General features: G+C 55.7%; 1 protein-coding gene across 1 annotated transcript in view; it reads left to right on the top strand.

Annotated features, from left to right (window-relative positions):
• Positions 1-13,355: 13,355 nt before the first annotated feature.
• Positions 13,356-19,730, top strand: part of SMAD6 (SMAD family member 6) — a 44,842-nt gene continuing 38,467 nt past the window's right edge. The window contains 6 exon segments of the mRNA XM_075714258.1: positions 13,356-13,517; positions 13,611-13,709; positions 13,711-13,771; positions 13,774-14,118; positions 16,609-16,665; positions 18,531-18,608. Coding sequence (XP_075570373.1) covers positions 13,356-13,517; positions 13,611-13,709; positions 13,711-13,771; positions 13,774-14,118; positions 16,609-16,665; positions 18,531-18,608 — 802 coding nt within the window.

The raw sequence follows: 19,730 nt of genomic DNA, 5'->3' as shown, positions 1-19,730 counted from the left end.
ATAGGGAACATTCCTCCAGTGTACTTTTGCAAAGGACTATCTCTGTCTTTAATCTCCGCGCCGTTTCCTGCAGGTCTCCCGGGCCCAGCTTCCCTCTCATTGTTAGTGGCGCTTTTGGAAATGACCTCAGGCAGTTTGCAGTGACTGGCGACCCACGGTCAGAATGACTAACCCAGTCTGTCTCCATCCCTTGGACATGTCCCATTGACTAAATAAATGACAGGCACTGACATGTGAATAGAAACAAAAACAGCCTGACAAGTGAAATCTTAACTCTTTGGAGCAAAGAAACATCTGGAGCGGAGCGGAGGGGAATCGCTGCAAACAGTCCTGCCGATGGTGAAAATACAGCAAGCCTCCCCGATGGTGAAAATACAGCAAGCCTCCCCGATGGTGAAAATACAGCAAACCTCCCCGATGGTGAAAATACAGCAAGCCTCCCCGAGCTGCTCAGGACACATGCAGATTGGGTAGACAAACACCTCTAATATTATTTTTAATTGTTTAAAATTGTTTTCTGAAGCTTTTTATCTTAGCACATCTTTAATTAAAAGCGCGGCCGTGCGTTTATATGGCCATTTGTGTGTCTGGGTTCGGTGTGAATAATTCCACTGAACATTACAAGCAAGGGTTAACGACGAGAGCGCCTGTCGCAGGATCGGGGCCCTATGTTGCACCCATAACAGTAGCTCTATAACTCGCCATAGGGGAGCCTATAGGTGCTTCCCACCCATAAGCACCCGTCCGACAGCTGATCCTGGTTCCCCCAAGCCTGTATGGAGCCCGTAGGCATCCGCTGAAATCAGCTTTCGGGGGGACGTAAGGGGAGCTGCAAGCTGTAAGGGGGATGTACGTCTTTATGCTTCTCCTAAAGGCCGCCGGCGCAGGGTGCTGTCACACCTCAAAGACTGAATTCCTCATCTGAGCCCCCGCTAACACGTTCCGCCAAGCTCCCTCCAGCCCCCAGCCCAGCTCAGCGACACCCGACTTCGAGAACACGCCACGCCACCCCAGCGTGATAGATTTTTTTAGCTGCCTTTGAAATCTAACAATAGTTTTACCAATAAGAATAGAATTAGTGTTAATAAGCTACATCGGTGGATTTTTTTGGTTGGAAAAGTAGGAAAGTATTCTCTTTAATATAATCAAAATGTATTTGAAATGCTGTAATTACAACAATTAATAATGCTGCTTAGCAGTTATTAGCACTCGGTGCATTGTTAGGATGTCTGCATTAGCTAAGGTTTAATAATGAGGTTCATATAAATCCAAAAGAAGAAAATAATGATATGGGGAGTGGTTGTAGTGCTGTGGTGTGATGGCTTCTTGCTTTAATGTAAGTAACAAATAATTCCCTCTGGCTCTCAGTATTTGTGGATAAGGCCATAAAAAAGGAGGAAAAAAAAAAAAGAAAGGAGGAAACCTCAGCTAATAAAAATGCCACCCTTGCTTTATGACTCTGAGAAACGTTTGTTGTTTGGCTAATGACGATATTAATAACTCGTGTTGGGATGGTTGATGTCATTCTTTCATCCCGTGCATTTCACATTTGCATCCAGAGTACGGGGACTGCGGGCCGGCGTTTGGCAGCGTGCTGGTCCTCGGTGCGCGGCACCGTGGGTGCGGTGGGTCATCGTCACAAACACGGAGCCGGTGTCACAGCGAGGGGACGCGGGAGCAGGGGTGGGCAGCAGCCCTCCTTTGGAGGTGGCTTCGGAAGCTGTTGGCAGGTCTTGCAGCTGAGATGAAAATGATGTCCTAACCCAGCTTTGGGGATTTTTTTTTTTTTAATGCAACAGAATTTATCGTCTTTTCTCCCAAATTACTCTTGTCTTTAGCTGTTGTTGACCAGCTGCTGTCCCCTACCACAGGGCTGGATGAAGCTCAATGAAGAGAGAGCTGGTCCTATGAAAAGCTGCACAAGAATTGCTGGGACTCGGTTCTCTCAGATCCATCACCCAAGCCCTCAGCCAAGCTCTTCTGCACTCTCATGTGCTCCTCCTCTCTCTCTCGTTGCTTTTTGGTCTCGGATCACCACATGTGATCACCGGGAATTAATCATTATTCACTCACTAGCTGAATAAAGAGGCTGAGAGCTAAAATACACTCACTTTATATAAAATTTGGTTTTGGTCAGATATTGTCACCAGGTATCTGCTCCAGTCAGTGCTCCACCCTCTCGTTCTCATCCCAAATTATGCCAGGAGAGCCTGACGGGCCATGGGAAGCCTTCTGCTGTCTCCAGAGAGCAGGACAGTTTTGCATCCCTGTGCCAGGTCGGCTCTAGCGCCAGCTGGACTTTGGATAGGGTGGGTAAGAGCCAGCGCGCAGCGGCAGGCTGCGCGGTCGGGCATGGTCCCAGGTAGTCGCCCACATAAGAAGGTAAATAAATGGTCGGATTTTGGCTGGGACCTGTCCACCGAAGGTGATAGGAGCTACGCCAGTTTACACCCTCCAAGGGCTTGGCTGCTAGAGACGGCTGGCACCAAAATACCAGCGAAAGGGTTTTGTGTCATAAACGCATGCCGAACTATGGAAAACCCCAGTCGTGGCTCCAAAAGGATGATACGGGGTCTGCAGAGCAGACCTGCACCTCCAGCGCTGCCTGACTGGTGTTTCATCCGGGCACAAACCAACGGGTCCGTGCCCACGCGCGGCTGTGCTGGCGGCCAGGACGGCTGCCCGGCGGGGAGACGCGCTGCTGGCACCCAGGGAGCCTTAGGGAAGAAGCTGCTGCTTCTGATCATCTCGCAACAGCCTGAGAAGTTGGAGCCAGCAGTTTCCTGGACAGAGACGGCTTCTCAGCACAGTTTAAGGTACAGAAGGACCGACCCCGCGGGGTGCCTGCTCAGAGAGGGGTTTTCTCATTCCGCGGTGTGGCAATGGGACGGCGAAGATCCCCTGGAGACCAACCCCTGGCTTCCAACCACCATCTCCTTTCTCAGCAAAGCCTGCTCCATGTGCTGGGTGTCTAAGAAGCAACTGTGCTCTTGCTGGGGCAGACTGTATACTTCTGTGTCCTGGTGTATATTTAAGGATGATTTGCTCTCGGTAACACCCAGCAGTGCCAATGACTTTAGGGTCAGCTCCTTTCCTCCCTAGTCCTGCTTTCTATTTTTACATGCTTCTGCATGAGCAAGCCCTCGAGATCCTGCAGCCAGCTGCCAGCAGAAATACTCAAAATACAGTTTCAACACAAAAAGAGATGTAGTTTTGGTAATTTAGCAATGATTGCCTCTGGCTACCTTTGGTCCAGGCTCAAAACAGAGAAGACAATATTCTCTTTTTCCCACAATGACTTTGAGATCCCCATTTTGAGGTTGCAAGAAATTTGGGGAAGCATCAGACCAGTGCGTGCTGGTCCCACAGATGTGTCCTGGGACCAGCTTTTGAAGCCTGCATTTTTTTTTTTTTTTTTTTTTGCCCTTGCTGCATTCAGCCTCTCCAGCCAATGACTCAGTCACTATTTCTATTCTCTTCCCACTTCTGTTCCTGCCTCTCCAAAGTTTTGGTCAGTGGCAGCAGTTTTTGCTAATGTCTTGTGGCTGCTTCTCTCTGAGTTATTATTGGAGAAGCCTACGAAATAACAGTGCTGCTCTTTAAGACGCTACTGCACCACTGCAGAAAATATTTACCAAAGATGTGGTAAGCAGCTCTTTACTGGAGTGACTGGCGTCTGCTCTGAAGCGGACCAGACGCCAGTCACTTCAGCAAAGAGCTGCTGCAACAGAACAAATTGCCCAGGGCAGCAGATCTTGGGAAGGGAGAAAAGCCAGCAGCCCAGTCTGTCTGTCTTTGTGTTTTCTAAGGGAGAAAAATTATCTTTTTATAAGCCTGCCCTAGTTGGCTCTGACCAGCTCTTCCCAGAAAATACCATCGTAAATAGAAGAGCAAACTATTGCATAAACGGACAGGTTGCCATTTATATCCGACCTTTCTCAGATCTGCTTTGATGTCTTCGTCAACCTATGCGTCCTTCTCGTCCAGCCCCACCGTGTTTTTAGCTCCTGCTTCTAGGAGAGCACCACTGGACACAGCAAACCTCAATTAAAATCCATTTTTGACATATACGTATACTCCCTCTGCTCTCTGGACCACCTCCAAATAGAATAATCCTTTCTTTAATCCTGCCCTGCCAGGGAATTTCCAGGTTTGTGTTTGCAAATTCTATGGGTAAATATGGATAGGGGTAGATTTTTTTTTTTTTTTTAAAAGACACTGGGCTTGGCATATTATGCAGTTTACTGCTAGATCGGTGTGGTGGCAGCATGCAGCTCTGGACTGTTTTTCTTACTTGGATAGACCCTTCCCAGCTCAAAAATGACAATTCACCAAAGCCAAGCCAAAAAAAAAAAAGTAAAGGGCAGTCTCAGAACTGGGTGTTATCTGCATGGAAAAGGCTCCAGAAAGGCAGACTGTCTCCACAGGCTGCTGAATAAATGCTGATAAAAAGGACAAACTCCCGTGTGTTTGTTATGGGTGGTGTGGTTTTTAGATGTATCCTCTGGTGGACACGGGCGGTTGTAATTCCCTTCCTATTTGAACAGAGCATCTGTTTTATGTGATATTACTTGACTCCTATAGCCAGACCAGGACAGGAGTTTAATGGCTAGCCCTGCTGTTCTGCCTACAACTGGGGAAGTAAAGAATGAGGCTGAGGTAGTCGCTACGAGTTTCTGTGGGCCTAGAAATCCCCAAACTGCTCTCATGCAGACGAACGGATGGACTCAGCATGTCCATCTCCCTCCTGCTGGAGTCGCAGAGGCTGCACCATCCTTGGACTGGCTGAATGTGACTTCTCCTCCCCATCCACTTCTCCATCTTGCACCAGTACCTCCTCATGTGAGTCCTGGGAGCCCATCACTGTGCTCACGCTGCTGCAGGATCCATTGGAGGGTGGTTGCTCATAACAGGTAGGATGTCCTCCTGGATAAAGCACTAGATTAAGGCCCAGGAGTCAACGTCTCCATCTTCTCCATCCACATGCCTCATTTTATGAGACCGTCAGTTCAAAAGGACATAGAAAATTCCTGTCAGTGGCATCAGGAAAGACTCTGAAAGGTTTGATGACAGGTAGATCTTCCCCTGGACCAGCAAGCTTGGTTCCAGAGCCCAGAGGAGTAATGACGCCTGTCCTTCACTCCTGTGCCGCAGTGTGGTCAGGAGATCCACGTCCTGTAGCCGTCTAGTGAATCTGTAAAGTGAGGTAGGGCCACAAGATCCTGTTGCTTTGAGGAATTGTAGCTTTGCTTTCCAACCCCAAGAAGTCCTCAGAAACCCACATTCAGAAGAGCTGTGATCTAAGCCCCTCCGTCCACTCTAAGAAGAAGTCACATCTGTATTTTGTTAGTAGCGCTCGTTGGGTGTGTACAGCAGTTTGGGAACTTCTGCCCTTGGTCATCCTGGAGAGAAGCTGAGGGTCAGAGCAGGTTTGGGACATGACAGCTGGGGAGCCTCCTCAGAGGACAGTTCGGTCCCCATGGGCCATTTGGACGCTGACACCGGGGGCCACACTGGGACTATCAGCTCTGTTTCACTGAGCATCCAACCAGCAAGACCTACTCGTAGCTGCTGGGCACAGGACTGGCAAGACCGTCGAAACCTGGGAGTGGCGTTCGCTTGGCTGGTACCAACCTCCCGAGCGAGCAGCAGTTCTCAGCAGCTGCCGGTCTGAATCCAGTGCACTCAGCTGGGGAAAAATGGAAAAGAAAGGGACGGTTTTGGGCAGGGGCTCCCCAGCTGGTGAGTGCACGTGGCTGCTCGCAGGTGCTCCGTGAGGGGTGGGGACCCAGAGCAGCTCTTGTGTCCCAGCACAGTCCTCGTCAGGAAGGGAAAGTTTTTAGTGCTCGACTTTCACATGAGCTCTGTTCCCTTTTCTGGCACAGACTCTCCCCGTTACCTTGCGCAAATCACTTTCCCTCGGACCGGCGAAGATAATTAGACCTCCGCATCCCACCAGGCTCCACGGGAGCTGGGCACCGACGTGCCTCCAGGGATCCTTTCTGCTGCAAGCCCTCCAGATGAATACAAGAAAAAGTCAACAGCAATTCCTTGTCTCCCCAATGTTGTAAGAAAAAATACAGTGCCAGTAAATTAACAGTGCTTGCAGGGGATCAAGAGGGAGAGCGTAAGGAGGCGGTACAGGGAAGCTCCGGAGGCTTTAGAGTTGGGTTTGATTAGGCAGCAGGAATTGGCTGATAGATAGGATCTCGCCCAATTTGAGACTCTGCCCGGCTAGCCAGAGGACGGGCTTGTGCGGCAGATGGCGGCGTGCATTGCTGGTGCTGCCTGCGCTCAGGAAATGGAGGAGGAATAAAAGTTATTGACACGAAATTTGCTGAACCTCCGAAGGCGTTTGGCTTGGGTTCAGTTCAAGTCCAACGGCTTCTCCGTTTTCCCCCCGGCCGGTTTGCGCCTGCGCGGTGGGACCTGCCGCATGCCTGAGACGCGGCCACGCGCGGGCGGCCAGCAGAAAGCCGGGTGATGGGCTGGCCGGCCCGGGATGCCCGGCTGCCGGTAGCCCGTACTCGCCGATCGCCTTCCCCGTAACGCCAGCGAAGGGAAGCCTCAGCACGCTTCGTGGAACTCTTCGTCCTTTTCAATGTAGGGATAGCTCTGCTTTGCTGAGGTTACGCTGGATTTTATGAAGGTGTCTGCTTCAGCCCGCTCGGAGGCAAGTGGTCTTCTCGGCCGGGATTTTCAGCACCATTGGGAAAGACGGGAGAAGATGCCACTCCTTCTTCATGTTTCACCGTGTGCCCTACCACTGACGCAAGAGCCAAGGTGTCCCTTTGGCTTGTGCTCTCATCGGAAAAACTGCAGTTTTGCCTAGAAGAAACAGCAGACGCAAATGGTTTGGAAATTGTAAGAGGTCTGTGTTCATCGCTGTGGTATTTGCTGCTGTTTCTTCTCCGTGGATTGGATCCAGTGGGAAGCTGCACCCTGCATCTCTTTCTCCTTCAGCATCCTTTGCCCTCACTGAGGCTGGCAGCGAATGACTTCAGGCTGTGAAGCCACCGCTGGTCCAGCCCAGCCCCCTGGGAGCGAGACGCACCTTCTGCAATACTCCCCAAAATTTCTCTTTTCAGTTCGCGCCGCCTGGGATATATAATAATGAAACTTCATAGCAAGGATACATGTCTCGTTATTCTGTATTTTTCAGTGGAGAACGTGTGCGAATATTCATCTCTGGCTGAATGTGAAGCGACAGCACAAGGCAGCGGGACTGAACAAGGTCCCTCTGGCCGTGTTCGGGGAGAGGGGCAGCTCGAGAGAGATGGAAATACAGATTTTAAGGGGAAAACCCCACCTTTCTCTGCTGTGGAGGCTGGCATTAGGTTTGGATGAAGGCAGCCTTTCTGTCATAAAAAACCTGAGACACCAGCGCTTTCCTTGGATTGCAGCAGGACTTTACTGGGATGGCCTGAGTTTGTTTTCCTACAAAATGAAAGCAGCAGCACAGGGGATAATCCTGTACTCATGGCACTGGCCTGACTTGTGGTCCGAGCCCCGTTCGTCCTGACCCAAACCGGGGAACTGAACGTCATACCCCCTATCTCAGATGGGTCCTCTCATCTCCAGCATGAACGTCGGACTCTTTCTCCCTCAATAACCGCTTGATGATTTATACAAACTGGCCCAGCTGCACCCAGAAGGGATTTAAAGAAATGGGGCTGCGATCGCCCGTAGAGCTGGGTCTTCTCCTGCGATGTGAGAGTCCATGTCCCTGCTCCACGCAAAGGACCTCTCCTGGGGAGGGGACCACCATGGATGGGTGCCATCACCCACCAGTGAGTACCTGTTGGGAGATGATTTTACCTCTACGGTTTGACTAGAAATCCAGGCTTGAGCCCAGGCAACCTTTCCAATCAGCACTTCGTGGAAACTGGTAGTTTGCTACCAAAACAAAACAAACCAAAACAAAAAAAAGTTTTGGTTTTGCCAAACTGACATTTTCTGACACAAGCAAACATGTTGTCAAAAACCTTCCCAACCACTCTGCTGGGAATGTGCTCTTTGCCATCAGTCCCCAAGGCTGGAGCGCTGGGGTGTTGAAATGTTACTACAGCCCTGGAAACTGTGAGTCAGCTTGTCCCCACCCACAGCAGATACTCGTGGGAAGGGCCTTGAAAAGCCTGGAAACTCAGCAGCTCTTGCCTTGTGGAGTTTCCATTAACCCATTAACATTGATTTCAGGTCCGGTGAAATGCAGGATTTGGCGAATTTCTATCAGATTTTGTCCCTTTTTCCCCCCCGCCCCCTTCCTGATTCTGCTAAATTCTGGAGGATATGGAATTTCAACGCGTCCCTAAGCAATTCGGCTGCTGTGGCCCCGGTTCACCCCCCGAGCCCCGTGGGACAGGCAGCAAACGCAGCACCCACCGCGGTGCCACCGGATTCGGATGGGGTCGCTGGATGGCGAAACCTTCATCCCACTCGGAGGAAAGGTGCCAGGGCAAACTTTGCCAGTGCAAAACCCTCCCGGCGGTAGCGCTGTGCTAGGAGATGCATTGACTCGGGCATCTCCTGGCAAGGAGAAGGGTCGTGCAGCGATGTCCCAGCTTCACCAGGAGAAGATGTGCGGCTGCTCTGCTCCCCTCCGTGTACGAGCCTTGCCGCGCTGGGACACGAAAACCCACTTCGGGGGCGCGAGGTTGGCGGGACGTGAGCTGCGCTTCCCGCAGGCGAACTCAGCGCGCTCAAGCTAAGCCCTGTTTTCCTGTGCACACAGTTCAGAGCAGTCTGTGCAAACCAATGACCTCAGGCTATCTTGGAGCCATCTGCAAACTGCGCTTCTTGCCGACTGGAAAACACGTGAAGGTAGCAAATCCCAGGTCTTAACTCGGCGCAGGGTGATGGGAAACAACCCGCGCGTTCCCCTGACGCGCGCCCTCGCCTGCGTCGCAGGAGCGGTGGCGAAGGGCGGCTGCAATTCCAGCCCGGAGGAGCCGGGATGGGCTTTGCCGTGGCTGCATCCCAGCCGGGCCGGGGGCACACGCCGAGGTGGCGGGGTGAGATCACAGCCTCTGCACGAAGGGATTCAAGATGCCGAGGTCTGGCAGCACCGAGTCCAGCGGTTGTGAAATTCTCCATAAAGGAAAATTCTTCAAACATCTTTTTTTTTTTTTTTTTTTTTTTTAAACTTTGGATTTATCAAAATGCCTTGTTCTGATTTTAGCTTTTTCCATTTTGACGACGGTCCAAAGTCCTATCACAGCGTGTTACCGCACAGAATATAACATTTGCAAGAGTAAAACGAAAAGTCGGTTTGAACTGGAAAATCACGGCTATGTCATTAAAACAAAGGAAACGGGACATTCTGATGTTGTCAAAACTTTTTTTCTCTGGTTCCTTTCAAAATCAGCTTCCAGCAAAACCAGCCTGATTTTATGAGGCATTTTAGTTTTTGGCAGAGCCCCTCGCTCTGGCGCAGCAGTTTTGTCGTGGTTTCTCTGGCCGGGCTCCTACGCTCGGTGCCCCCGTTCCTGGATGGTTAATTCGGGGCGCAGTGTGTCCCCCCGCCTTCGCTGCCCCTCGGCATCGAGTCAGTGGGGTCCCCCGTCTCAACCCCATTTTCAAGGCATTAAAATAATCTACAAACAGCTGTTAAAACGTCATTTCAATGGCAATTATTGGTTTTGCGTTTTAACCTCTGCATCCTTCTCTTTGACCGGAAACGTATAAAATACTAGAGATTAAAAAAAAAAAAAAAGCAGAAAATGATGAGATTCCTTTTTCCTTACTGAAAACGCAGAGCGCAGCAGTCCGTGCCTTGCATTTTTGGGCTCTGCTGTCGCCCTCGACCGTGCCGGCGTGGCCGCGCTGGCAGCGCTGGCCCCTCTCCCCCCTTTCCCCCCACCCCGGCTGCAGTTTTGGCTTTGGGAAGAGGTCGGTGCCGGTGCCCTCCCGGCCACCCACGGTCCTCCTGGGTCCAAGAGGATTTGGCTTTATATAGTACCTGGGAGATCCGTGTCAGATAAGACTGGCAGGCTTTCAAAAGCTTCTCTCCAGCTTTTGTGCCAAGACCCATAGGATGTGTTCCAGAGCATCTCCCAGGAATGTCTGTTATTATGACAGGCAAAAAAAAAAAAGAAGGGGGGGGGGGGGGAAGAAAAAGGCAGTGAACAAGCACATTGCTGTTAATTACTAGAAATCCTTTAATAACCAACATTACTATAAATTATATGTGCATTATGACAAGTACAATTGAGCGCTCTGTTTTTCTTGCCCACATTAGAGCGCGGAACAATGTACTCTTGTTGCAAGAGCTGCCGTGGATGGCACTCGGGGTGAAATGGGGACTTCTCCATCGCATACCTGCGCCCGCAGCAGTGGTCGGCCGCCCCGGGTCCCGTGAAAGCGCCGTTGTTCTTCGCGCCGTATTGCGCGCACCACGATTATATAGAGTTGGATAAGCAGTGACACGCCGCTCGCCGCAATAATGACCTATCCTTCGTTTAAAGAGCGCTGTAGTTAAGATTTATATGTATTTACATCTGGTAATTGCACATTTGCGACATGTTATACTTTGGATGATTCTTTGTAACTACGATATTGGAAAGAAAAGCATGAGCTGCGTTTCGGGAGGTAAATCTCGGGGTCACGCGGGACAGGTCGATCGACGTGGCTTTTAAACAAGCGTTGGAACCTCTCCGGAGCAGCCCGGGGATGGGCAGGGATCCCGCGTGGCTCCAAGGTCCAGCAAACCCCAATTTCCGCTTCCATGTCTGAAGCTGAATCTATTTTGCAGCCCTTCCATGCCTTTTAACTTGCCTTTATTCCCTAACGTGAAAAAAACCCCGTTTTCCTACCACAGTGGGACGTTGGCTGGCTTTTGTAAACAGCTCCAAACCGGGATACAGGTGTGAAATGTGGCTGTGCCGCCGGCTGGGGTGGGCGCTGGGTTTGACCATGGCCATCCTGGGACGTTATTTCCGTACCAAGTGAGTCAATACCCAAATAATATCACCTGGTTTTACTCCCCGTTCGGTTTCTACGCGGGGAGGGAGCCGGTTGGAGGAGGACAGCGCGGCACGGGACTGTCAAGCCCCCCGACCGTCGCAGTTAGGAAACCCAATGGCGGAGGCAGCAGGTCCCTTACAGGATTTATATGATTTTTTTTTTTTCACCTTGCCTTTTTAGCGCGGCGAACGGCCCATTTCCTAAAACCCACCCAAAAAGGGCAGGGGAAAAGGAGCTTTGCCCTTGGTCCTACAGGTCGGTAGGGGCAGAAGTAACCCCAAAGTCCTGTTCATGTATTATAATCATGTCGGTGCGAACCTCAGCGGCGCACACGTATTGATTTTAAACGGAGCATTTTGGAACGCCTTACGTCAAGCTGATGCACGCAAACGAAGTTCGCCGTAAAAAAAAAAAAAAAAAAAAAAAAAGTCCAAACTTAACCAAGCATCTTTAAATCCCATTTTTAGGCGTATTAGTGCAGCCTTGGGGAAACGTGGGCGTAAGTTTTCAGTTACGGCAAGAGCTACCCGAGAGAAAAAGTACGAACGTCGGGGTTGCCTCCAATTTATTGGCTGAAATACTGTTATTGGGTTGGGTTGAGGTGGTTTTTTTTTTTTTTTCCCCTAGTTGGTCAGCTGCTGGGAAATAAAGATTTATTTTTGCTCATTAATAAAGGCTCCCCGCCGGCTCTGGGGCTGCCCCTCCAGGCACTGCTCCTTGCCCCCCTGCTCTTCCCCGCAGGCTCCCACCCACGCACGCCGAGCCGCTGCCCACGGGGCCGGAGCCCCCGGGAGCGGGGCCGGGGCGGGGGAGCGGAGCCATTTTAGGGCGATTTCATTTTATTTTTAATTTTTTTTTTTTTTTGGGGGGGGGGGGTGTCCCGTCCCCACACGCAGCCCCCCGCAGCAGCCTCCCGCCGCCGTTCCCACCCGGCCGCGTGGGGCAGGACGCGGCGCCGCTCCGCCCCCACGGGGCCGCGCTTCCCCGGGGCCGCCGCTCCCCGCCGCCCGCCTCCCCCCGCGGGGCCGGGGCACGCCGCTCCCCGCCGCCCTGGGCCCCCGCGGCGGCGGCGGCGGGCGCAGGGACCCAGGGCGGCGCGGCCCGCGGCACGGCTTTCATTCACGGGCACGCCGCGAGGAGCGCGGGGGGGGGGGGGGCGGAGGGGGCGGTGCCGGCGCGGCGCTCTGGCCAATAGGCGACGGCGTAGCCGCGCGTCACGCAGCGGCGGGCCAATGGGCGTGCGCCGGGCCTGAACTTTTGCCACGGCGGACAAGTTGATACATCGCGGGGGTGTGTCCCGCCGCGGCGGCTCCGGCGGGGGGGGGGTGGGGGGGGGGAGCGGCTTTAACCCCTGCGCCGCCGCCGCGCCGCCCTGACCTACTTTCCCCCGCGCGGCAGCGGCGCGGCGGCCCCCGCCCCCCTCGGTCCCGGCGGGGCTGGAAGCGCGGAGCGGCGTGGGGGGAGGGGGGGTGCTCCCCGTAGCGGCGGGGAGGGCGGGGGCTCCCCGCGTTGCGGCGGGGGGCCGCGGTGCGCGTGTGCCTTTAAGAGTTCGGAAACTTGAGCCGGTGTTTGCGCAAGGCCCGGTGCCGCGCGGAGCCGCCAAAGTGTCTAGACTGGCACATGATGGGCGGCAGCCAATCGCGCCGCCGCTCGCGAGGGGCCCTGCCCGCGCGCCCCCGGCCACACAAAAGCCAGCGAGGGCGGGCGGGCGCGAGCGGGCGCGGAGGCGGCGGCGGCCCCGGCAGCCGCGCGCGCGGGGAGCGCGGGGAGCCGGCGGCGGCGCGAGCGGGAGCGGGAGAGCGGGAGCGCCGCGCGCCCCGGGACCTCTGGGATACGTACAACTCACGTGCTGACACCGGCCTTCGCTCTGGGCTCTGCTGCTGCTTTTTTGCCTTTTCATTTTTTTTTCATTTTAATTTTTTTTTTTCTTGAGAAAAACCAATATTTTGGGAACCGACGCCTCCGCGCGCGGAGCCGGCGCCGCTCCCCCGCCGGGCGGCCCCCCCCGCCCCGCTCCCCGGCGCTGCCCCGCGCTCCCCGTCCCGCTCCCCGCCGCCCCCCGGCAGCCGATGTAGGGCACGGCGCGGCGCGCCCGAGCCCCAGCGCCGCCACGGGAGCGGCCCCGCACCGCCGCGGGCGTCGGCGCAGCCCCCGCGGCGCCGTCTATGCCCGCGCCGCGCTCCCTCCCCGCCGCCTCCCCCATGGTGCGGCCCCGCCGCGGGCCGTCGGCGAGTCGCTGGGCAGGGCCGCGGGGAAGCCGCCCGCGCCGCGCAGCCTGCGAGGGCGGCGGGGTCTGAGATGAGATAAAGCCGGCGGCGGAGCGAGGAGCCCCGCGCAGGAGGGCGGGGGGTGGCGGCGGAGAGCGACGCGACCCCCGGCCGCCGGCCTGTCGCATGTTCAGGTCCAAACGCTCAGGGCTGGTGCGGCGACTTTGGAGGAGCCGCGTCATTCCGGACAGGGACGGCGGAGATGGCAGCGCCAGGAGCGGCCGCGACCTCGGAGCCACCGGTAGCTGCAAGACCCCGGAGAAAAACCCCGCGGCGGAGATCCGCGCGGTAGCGCGCAGCCTGCTGCGGGAGGCGGAGGAGCGGCGCGGCGGGGCGGCGGCGGCGGGCGAGGCGGCGCCCGGCGGGGACCCCATGGCGGAGCGGCCCGGGGCCCGGCTCCGCGCCCCGCCGCGGCGGGAGGGGGCGAGCGACGGCCGGACGGTGACCTGCTGCCTCTTCAAGGAGCGGGAGCCGGGCGGCCCCCGGCCCCCCGCCGCCGCCGCCGCCGCCGCCGCCCCCCCCGACGGCGGCTCCCCGGAGCGGCGGGGCCGGGAGGCGCGGTCGCGGCTGCTGCTGCTGGAGCAGGAGCTGAAGGCCGTCACCTACTCGCTGCTGAAGCGGCTGAAGGAGCGCTCGCTGGACAGCCTGCTGGAGGCGGTGGAGTCCCGCGGGGGCATGCCCAGCGGCTGCGTGCTGGTGGCCCGCACCGAGCTGCGCCTGGGGGGCCAGGCGGCGCCCCCCCACCTGCTCCTGGGCAAGCTCTTCCGCTGGCCCGACCTGCAGCACCCCGCCGAGCTGAAGCCCCTCTGCGAGTGCCAGAGCTTCGGCGTCGCCGACGGCCCCACCGTCTGCTGCAACCCCTACCACTTCAGCCGCCTCTGTGGGCCAGGTGAGGAGCGGCGCTCGGGCTCCTTCCCGCCCCGCTTCGGCGACGGGGGGGCCGGGGCTCCCGGCCCCTTCCCCGGCTTAGTGGCACCCCCCGCCTTGCACCCCTGCTTGCACCCCTGCTTGCACCCCTGCTCGCACCCCTGCTCGCACCCCTGCCGCGGGGATGCCCGCCCGGGATGCGCCTGGCCCGGGGTCCCCGGGGCTGCCACCCCCCCAACCCAGTTGTGCCTAAAAAGCCCTTTATTTTTGGGGGGGGGGGGGGGGTTCGGCTGGTTTGGTTCCCCCCCGCCCTCCCGCGGAGGTCCCCCTGCTATTTAGGTGCAGAAGGGGCGATAATATGCAGTTTGCATCCTGCTGGCGCCAGGCTGGCTCGCTGTTCACCGGAGCGGCCGGGAGCCGGGCAATTACCGCCGCCGGCTTAAAGCCGCAGGGCCCCGCCGGGCGCACCGGGGCCGCGGCCGGGAGGGGCTGCGGGGGATGCCCCGGCCCGGGGGAACGCCGAACCGGGGGGAGCGGGGGCAGCCGGACCTCATGCATTTCTCGGGCTTTTCTTTTTTACCACCCCCCCCCCCACCCCGAGCACAGGGATCCTGGAGGACACCAACCTCCTGCTGACGGTCCCTTCCTTGGCAAAAGCTTTGAGATTTTTTCTTTTTTAAATTTATTTTGCAATCCGGGATCCTGCCTCGCTTTGCATCGCTTCTTTGAAAGAAACTTCTGCGCTGGGCGTGCTTCCCCCAGAGATCGCTAGAGGCTGGAAGCAGCTTTTTTGGCTTCGCTTGGGGTAGATGTGCGTTCGTAGGAGCTGTGCGTGTTCTGCAAGCGGGCAAAGTTTCCCAGTTGCTCTCCTGCAGCGGTAGTTGTTCTCCCAGCGGTGCCTGGCTGCAAGCCCTGTGCAGAGAGCAGTGGAGAGTAGAGCTTTTATCGAGTGGCTCCTTATCATTTTGATAGTGGGTGACTGTGCCAGGGCCCCACCCGCTCCGGGCGCCGGGGACGGTGGCAGGAGCCTGGGAAAGGCCTCGGTGCCCTTTTCCACACGTGTTTGCACGGCTCCTTGCAGAGACCGTCCGTGTTTGTCACCCGGTTTAGTGTGGGGTGACGTCGCTGAGCGGTGTGAAGACGCCTCGGTGCTTCGAAGAAGTCCCCTGTGGCAGCAGGTCTGGCTCTAGCGTGGGACCAGCCCACTGCGCGCACCGCAGGTCGGGCCGTTGCATCCAGATTGGGATGTTGGCGCCGTTATTTTTTTTATTTTGAGATCCTTGAGCACCCTGTGAGAAGAGCATCGTGCTGCTGGGCAGCTTGCTTGGTTAGGGGAGATGAGGAACGTTTTCTTAGAAGTGATAAATGGCCACAGGCCATCCCAGAGCCGTCACACGGGGGTTGCGGAGGTTGCTCGTAAGGAGCAAACCCAAGCTGAGCCGCAGTCGGTGGGCTGGGTGCGGCGCTTTCGGATCCGTGCGGGAACTGAGGAGCACGCCCTTGTAGTGGTCTACACTTGAAAGGTCACCCCCTTCAGTAGTCTGGGGTCAGTGTGATGCCATTGACTTTTCAGGACAGTTGCTCACTGACGTCGGGGTCTGCTCAACGCCGGTGCCGTGATAGAGCCCAGCCGGCTGCACGCTCCTCGATTTTAGCAAGTTATAGTTCAAGAAATGCATCACTGCCGTAATTCAGAAGGGGGAAAAAAAAACCCCAAACCACCCCTGTAACCAGCGTACGGAGTTGATGGAGGACCTTTGCCAGCCTTTCGCGTGGTCTTGACTCTTAGGAGGAGAGCAGGAGCCAGCTCCGTGGCCCGGTTCAGCACAGCCCCTCTCAGGACTTGCCTAACTTCAAGCGCCTGACTGCCGACGTGCCGCTGCTTAGAGCCGAGCGTGTGCTTGGGAGCTCTGCTGAACGGGGGCCGGGCTGCGCGGGGCGGGAGAGGCTGAGCGGGATCACGGGAGGCCTCTGCTGCTGAGCTGCTCCTGTGCCACGGGATTTGTTGGGATGGACCAAAGTTGCTTTGGCGGCTTGTTGGCTGAAGCCAGCCTGGTGTCAGGCTTCGTGTGCCAGGGGAGGAGTGTCTTTTCATCTCCCGACACCCTTTTTTCGGTGCGTGCGACGTGTTCGGGGAGCTCTTGTTGCGCCTGTGTGTGTTTGAGCTGTGGTTGGAGGGTTGTCTCCCAGCGCAGATGGTGAAAGCGTCGTTCTTTGGGAGCAGCGTGCCGTTCTGCGTGCTTCAGGTTGTGGGTGCGCAGGCAGGGGTGCGGGGCAGGGGCGTAGGGGAGGAGAACAGCATTTTCAGTGGTAAAGCCCCCTCTGAAAGGTCAAGGTGGAACCCCCCCCTTCTTCAAAGATTTGGAAAACTCCCGGTCTTGAGTTGCTTCCAAGTGGGTTTTCTACCATTGGGTGTTTATAACCTTGGAAGAGTTCCTACCCCAAAAGAGAAAGCCTGAGGGTTTCGTTGATAAACCGAACGCAGCACTAACATAAAGTTTTGTTTTTCCAGAGTCTCCACCACCTCCCTACTCTCGGCTGTCTCCTAATGATGAGCAAAAGCCACTGGGTACGTGTTTTCTCTCTTTTGATCTCCCGGCAGCTCTTTCATGCTGTGGTCCTGGTGTTGGTTCTAGGACATCCCTACGTGGCACGTCAGGCAAAAGCCAACAAGTCGGGATTTTATGGCTGCTCATTATTTCTGAGCAAGCATCAGCTGACGGGTTTTAAGAAGTAAATGGATGTCAGTTTATCACACCAAATTACCGTGTAGACACATGCATACTTTCCAAAATAATACGAAGCGCTATCTTTAATGAAGGCGTAATGAAAGGTTGCCAGACGCCATGTTTTGTCTGTGTGTGTAATCTGCGGGATGACGGAGCGGAGGGGGAGCCGGAGCTCCCGGGTGCCATTTGCATAACGCCCCGGCTGCGCAGCGCCGTGGAGGAACCGGCTATTACCCTTCCTCTCCTTATTAAAATGAGACGTAAACGCTTTGAAACTCGGCACTGTGTAATTGCTGAGTGGCTTTTCACTTTTCCTAATGAGTTATAAAAGCTTTTTAAAAAAAAAAGCTAGCGAAAGCAGCTGGGGTGGGTAGGCTGGGCGTGAAGGAAGGCTGCTGGAGAGCCTGGCACAGTGCGGCCTTGGAGCCCGGTTGTGCACGGTGCGCGTTGGCTTGGAGATGTCTTGAATTGGCATCGCTGCATCCTGCCCGTCCTTTCCCACCGCCCGCCTCTCGCTCAAGTAAATGGGAAGCAAAGGTGCCGGAGGAAAGGGAGGAATCCCACGTCCCTCTTGGGTTTCTTGCCAGGATCGGTGCAGCTGTGGCCACGTCGGGAGCGTGGGATTTCTGCCTTCGTCCCGTAGTCAGCGGCTCTGATTGAGAGAGGGGGTAACGACGGAGGCGAGCTGCTTTCGCGCCCCGTCGGGCAGGGACGGGGAGGTGGCGAGGGAGACAGGCGGGGTTTGCCAGGGCGATGGGAGCGGGGCAGCCTGCCTGCCTGTCCCACCCAGCCCCGAGGGGAGGCGGGAGCTGCCCGGTGCCAAAGGTGAGTCCCTGCCCTGCCAGGCCTGGGAGCTGCCCGCCACGCAGCCGCTCCGGCACCCGGCGCCCGCGCCCGTCCGAGGAATCGGCTCCTTCATCTCTGCGGCCGGTCTGCGGCATGGGGCGGTGACCAGGGCGTCCTGCAGAGCAAAATTCGCTGGTCGTGGGTTTTTTCATTTTTGGGTGCGTTTGTTTGCTTTTTTGGGTTTTTTGTTTTGTTTTGTTAGTTATGGAGAGGAAAAAAAAAAAAAGGAGTTGTCCCTCCCCACGCTCCCTTTTCCAAGTTAATTCGCTTCAGAAACTGCTTGTGCTGCAGGGAGAGATGATAGGGAGTGACACGTGACTTTATTAAAACAACAGCCAGGGATTGAAATTTGCTTCACTGGCTTGTTTGATTGGAAAAATAATAGTTAATCTGTGAGCAAACAGTTGAGCACTTAATTAGAGGGGTGTAAGCAAGAGAGAATAACAAAGACTCTTAACTTGTTAAAACAAAGTTTCCTTCGCTTCAGCAAAGAGGAAGGAAGGAAGGAAGCAAGAATAAACAGCTTCAAGAATTTTAATGGTGATAATTAAGTATAGTAACTATGAATTGTTTAGAGGCTTAATGTAACTTTATCCAGTAAGCACCAAGTTCCTACTTGTTTGATCAACTTAACTGCAGTTATTTTTGTGGTCGAAGCAATTCAAACTTTGCATTTGCATGGTGGAGCTGCAAAGTTAATCGCTGCTTTCTGGCCTGGTGGAGAGTTTCTCTCGGGGAGAGGTGGGCTGGTGACGGGAAGCAAAAGAGCCACGGCTGCTCACGTAGAGCTTGCAAACGCAGGAGGACTAAAAATGCTTCTTTTTTTTTTTTTTTTTTTCCTTTTTTTCTTCCCCCCCAGATCTATCAGATTCCACGTTGTCTTACACTGAAACAGAGGCTACAAACTCGCCCAACGTCACGCCCGGAGACTTCTCAGGTTGGCAGATTGCGCCTTCCCGCACACGTGGTCTGCGCCGGGCAGCTCGTGGCTGGGGCAGGACCGCAGGAGGAGACCGGGGGTTGTGGTCCTGCTGTTGGTTTATATTCTTGGTGTGAAAAGAAGGAAAAAAAAAAAGAGCAGCTATTTGAGCGGGTTGTTCAGATGTCTGCGCTCCGCCGGTTGCTGTAAGATGCTGCTTGGCCGATGAGCGTGCTGGGACAAGCGGGGACATTCGGGAGGTGGCCGGGGGGCTGTGCGTGACCCCCGTGGAAGCCGCCTGGACCTCACTTGAGCCCTGGGGTCGTGGGCTGGCGTGGGGCTAGGCTGTACGCCGTCACCGTTGTTATGGGAGCGGTGAGGCAATTTCAAACGGTGCTGCTTTGTGGTGGTTCTTGCCGAGTCCGTCCAGCTTGCGTTACCTGTTGGGTCCTCGCCCTACGGTGCAAACCCTGCTTTCCTGAGCAGAGCTCCCAGCTGCGATGCCATTGAAGCTCCTGAATACAGTTTTTGCTTAATTAGGTCCTGGTTTTTGCTCTGCCCCACCCCTGCAACCTTTCATTCATTTAGTGGTGCTCTGTAAGACCTGGCGTGGTTTTACCTGCGAGCAGGTAGAGTTGGGGCTTTCCTTTCCTTGGCGTTGGGCTGTGGCCTCTGGTGTCCCATCCCAGGCTGGGGGCTGACTGCGTGAGGGGCAGGAGGGGCCTGTCTATAGGACCAGGTTTAATTTCTATGTAAGAAATGGCCTGGTTAATGGTCTGAGAGCTAAGGTAGACAACCCTTCATCCTGGTGAATGAAGCCTCGTGTACCTCCTTCAGCAGTCGGGGTGGGCTTTGCGGTGGGGTAGGACTCGGGCACCTTGGTGCCCAGCTGCCGGGTTGCTGAGCGCGTGGAGGGGGTTTGCTGCTCTCTCTGGGGGATGCTGTAAGTCAGCGGTGATGGAGGGGACCCTTAGGGTAGTGGTCCATCAGCCGCAGCTGTTCTCTTCTCGTTCTCCGCCTGGAAGAGTTTGTGGCCGGTTTGGTGAGACCTGCGACTTCCTTGGGATGTTTAAGCCCATCCCGACTCCGCAGCCCTTTAAAGAGCGTAGCGTTTAAACAGCACGGCATCGCAGTGTCATG

The sequence above is a fragment of the Pelecanus crispus genome, chromosome 7 (assembly GCF_030463565.1).
Source record: "Pelecanus crispus isolate bPelCri1 chromosome 7, bPelCri1.pri, whole genome shotgun sequence".
Lineage (NCBI taxonomy): Eukaryota > Metazoa > Chordata > Aves > Pelecaniformes > Pelecanidae > Pelecanus > Pelecanus crispus.
Note: the sequence above shows the minus strand (reverse complement) of the source record. Positions and strands in the feature narration are given on the sequence as shown.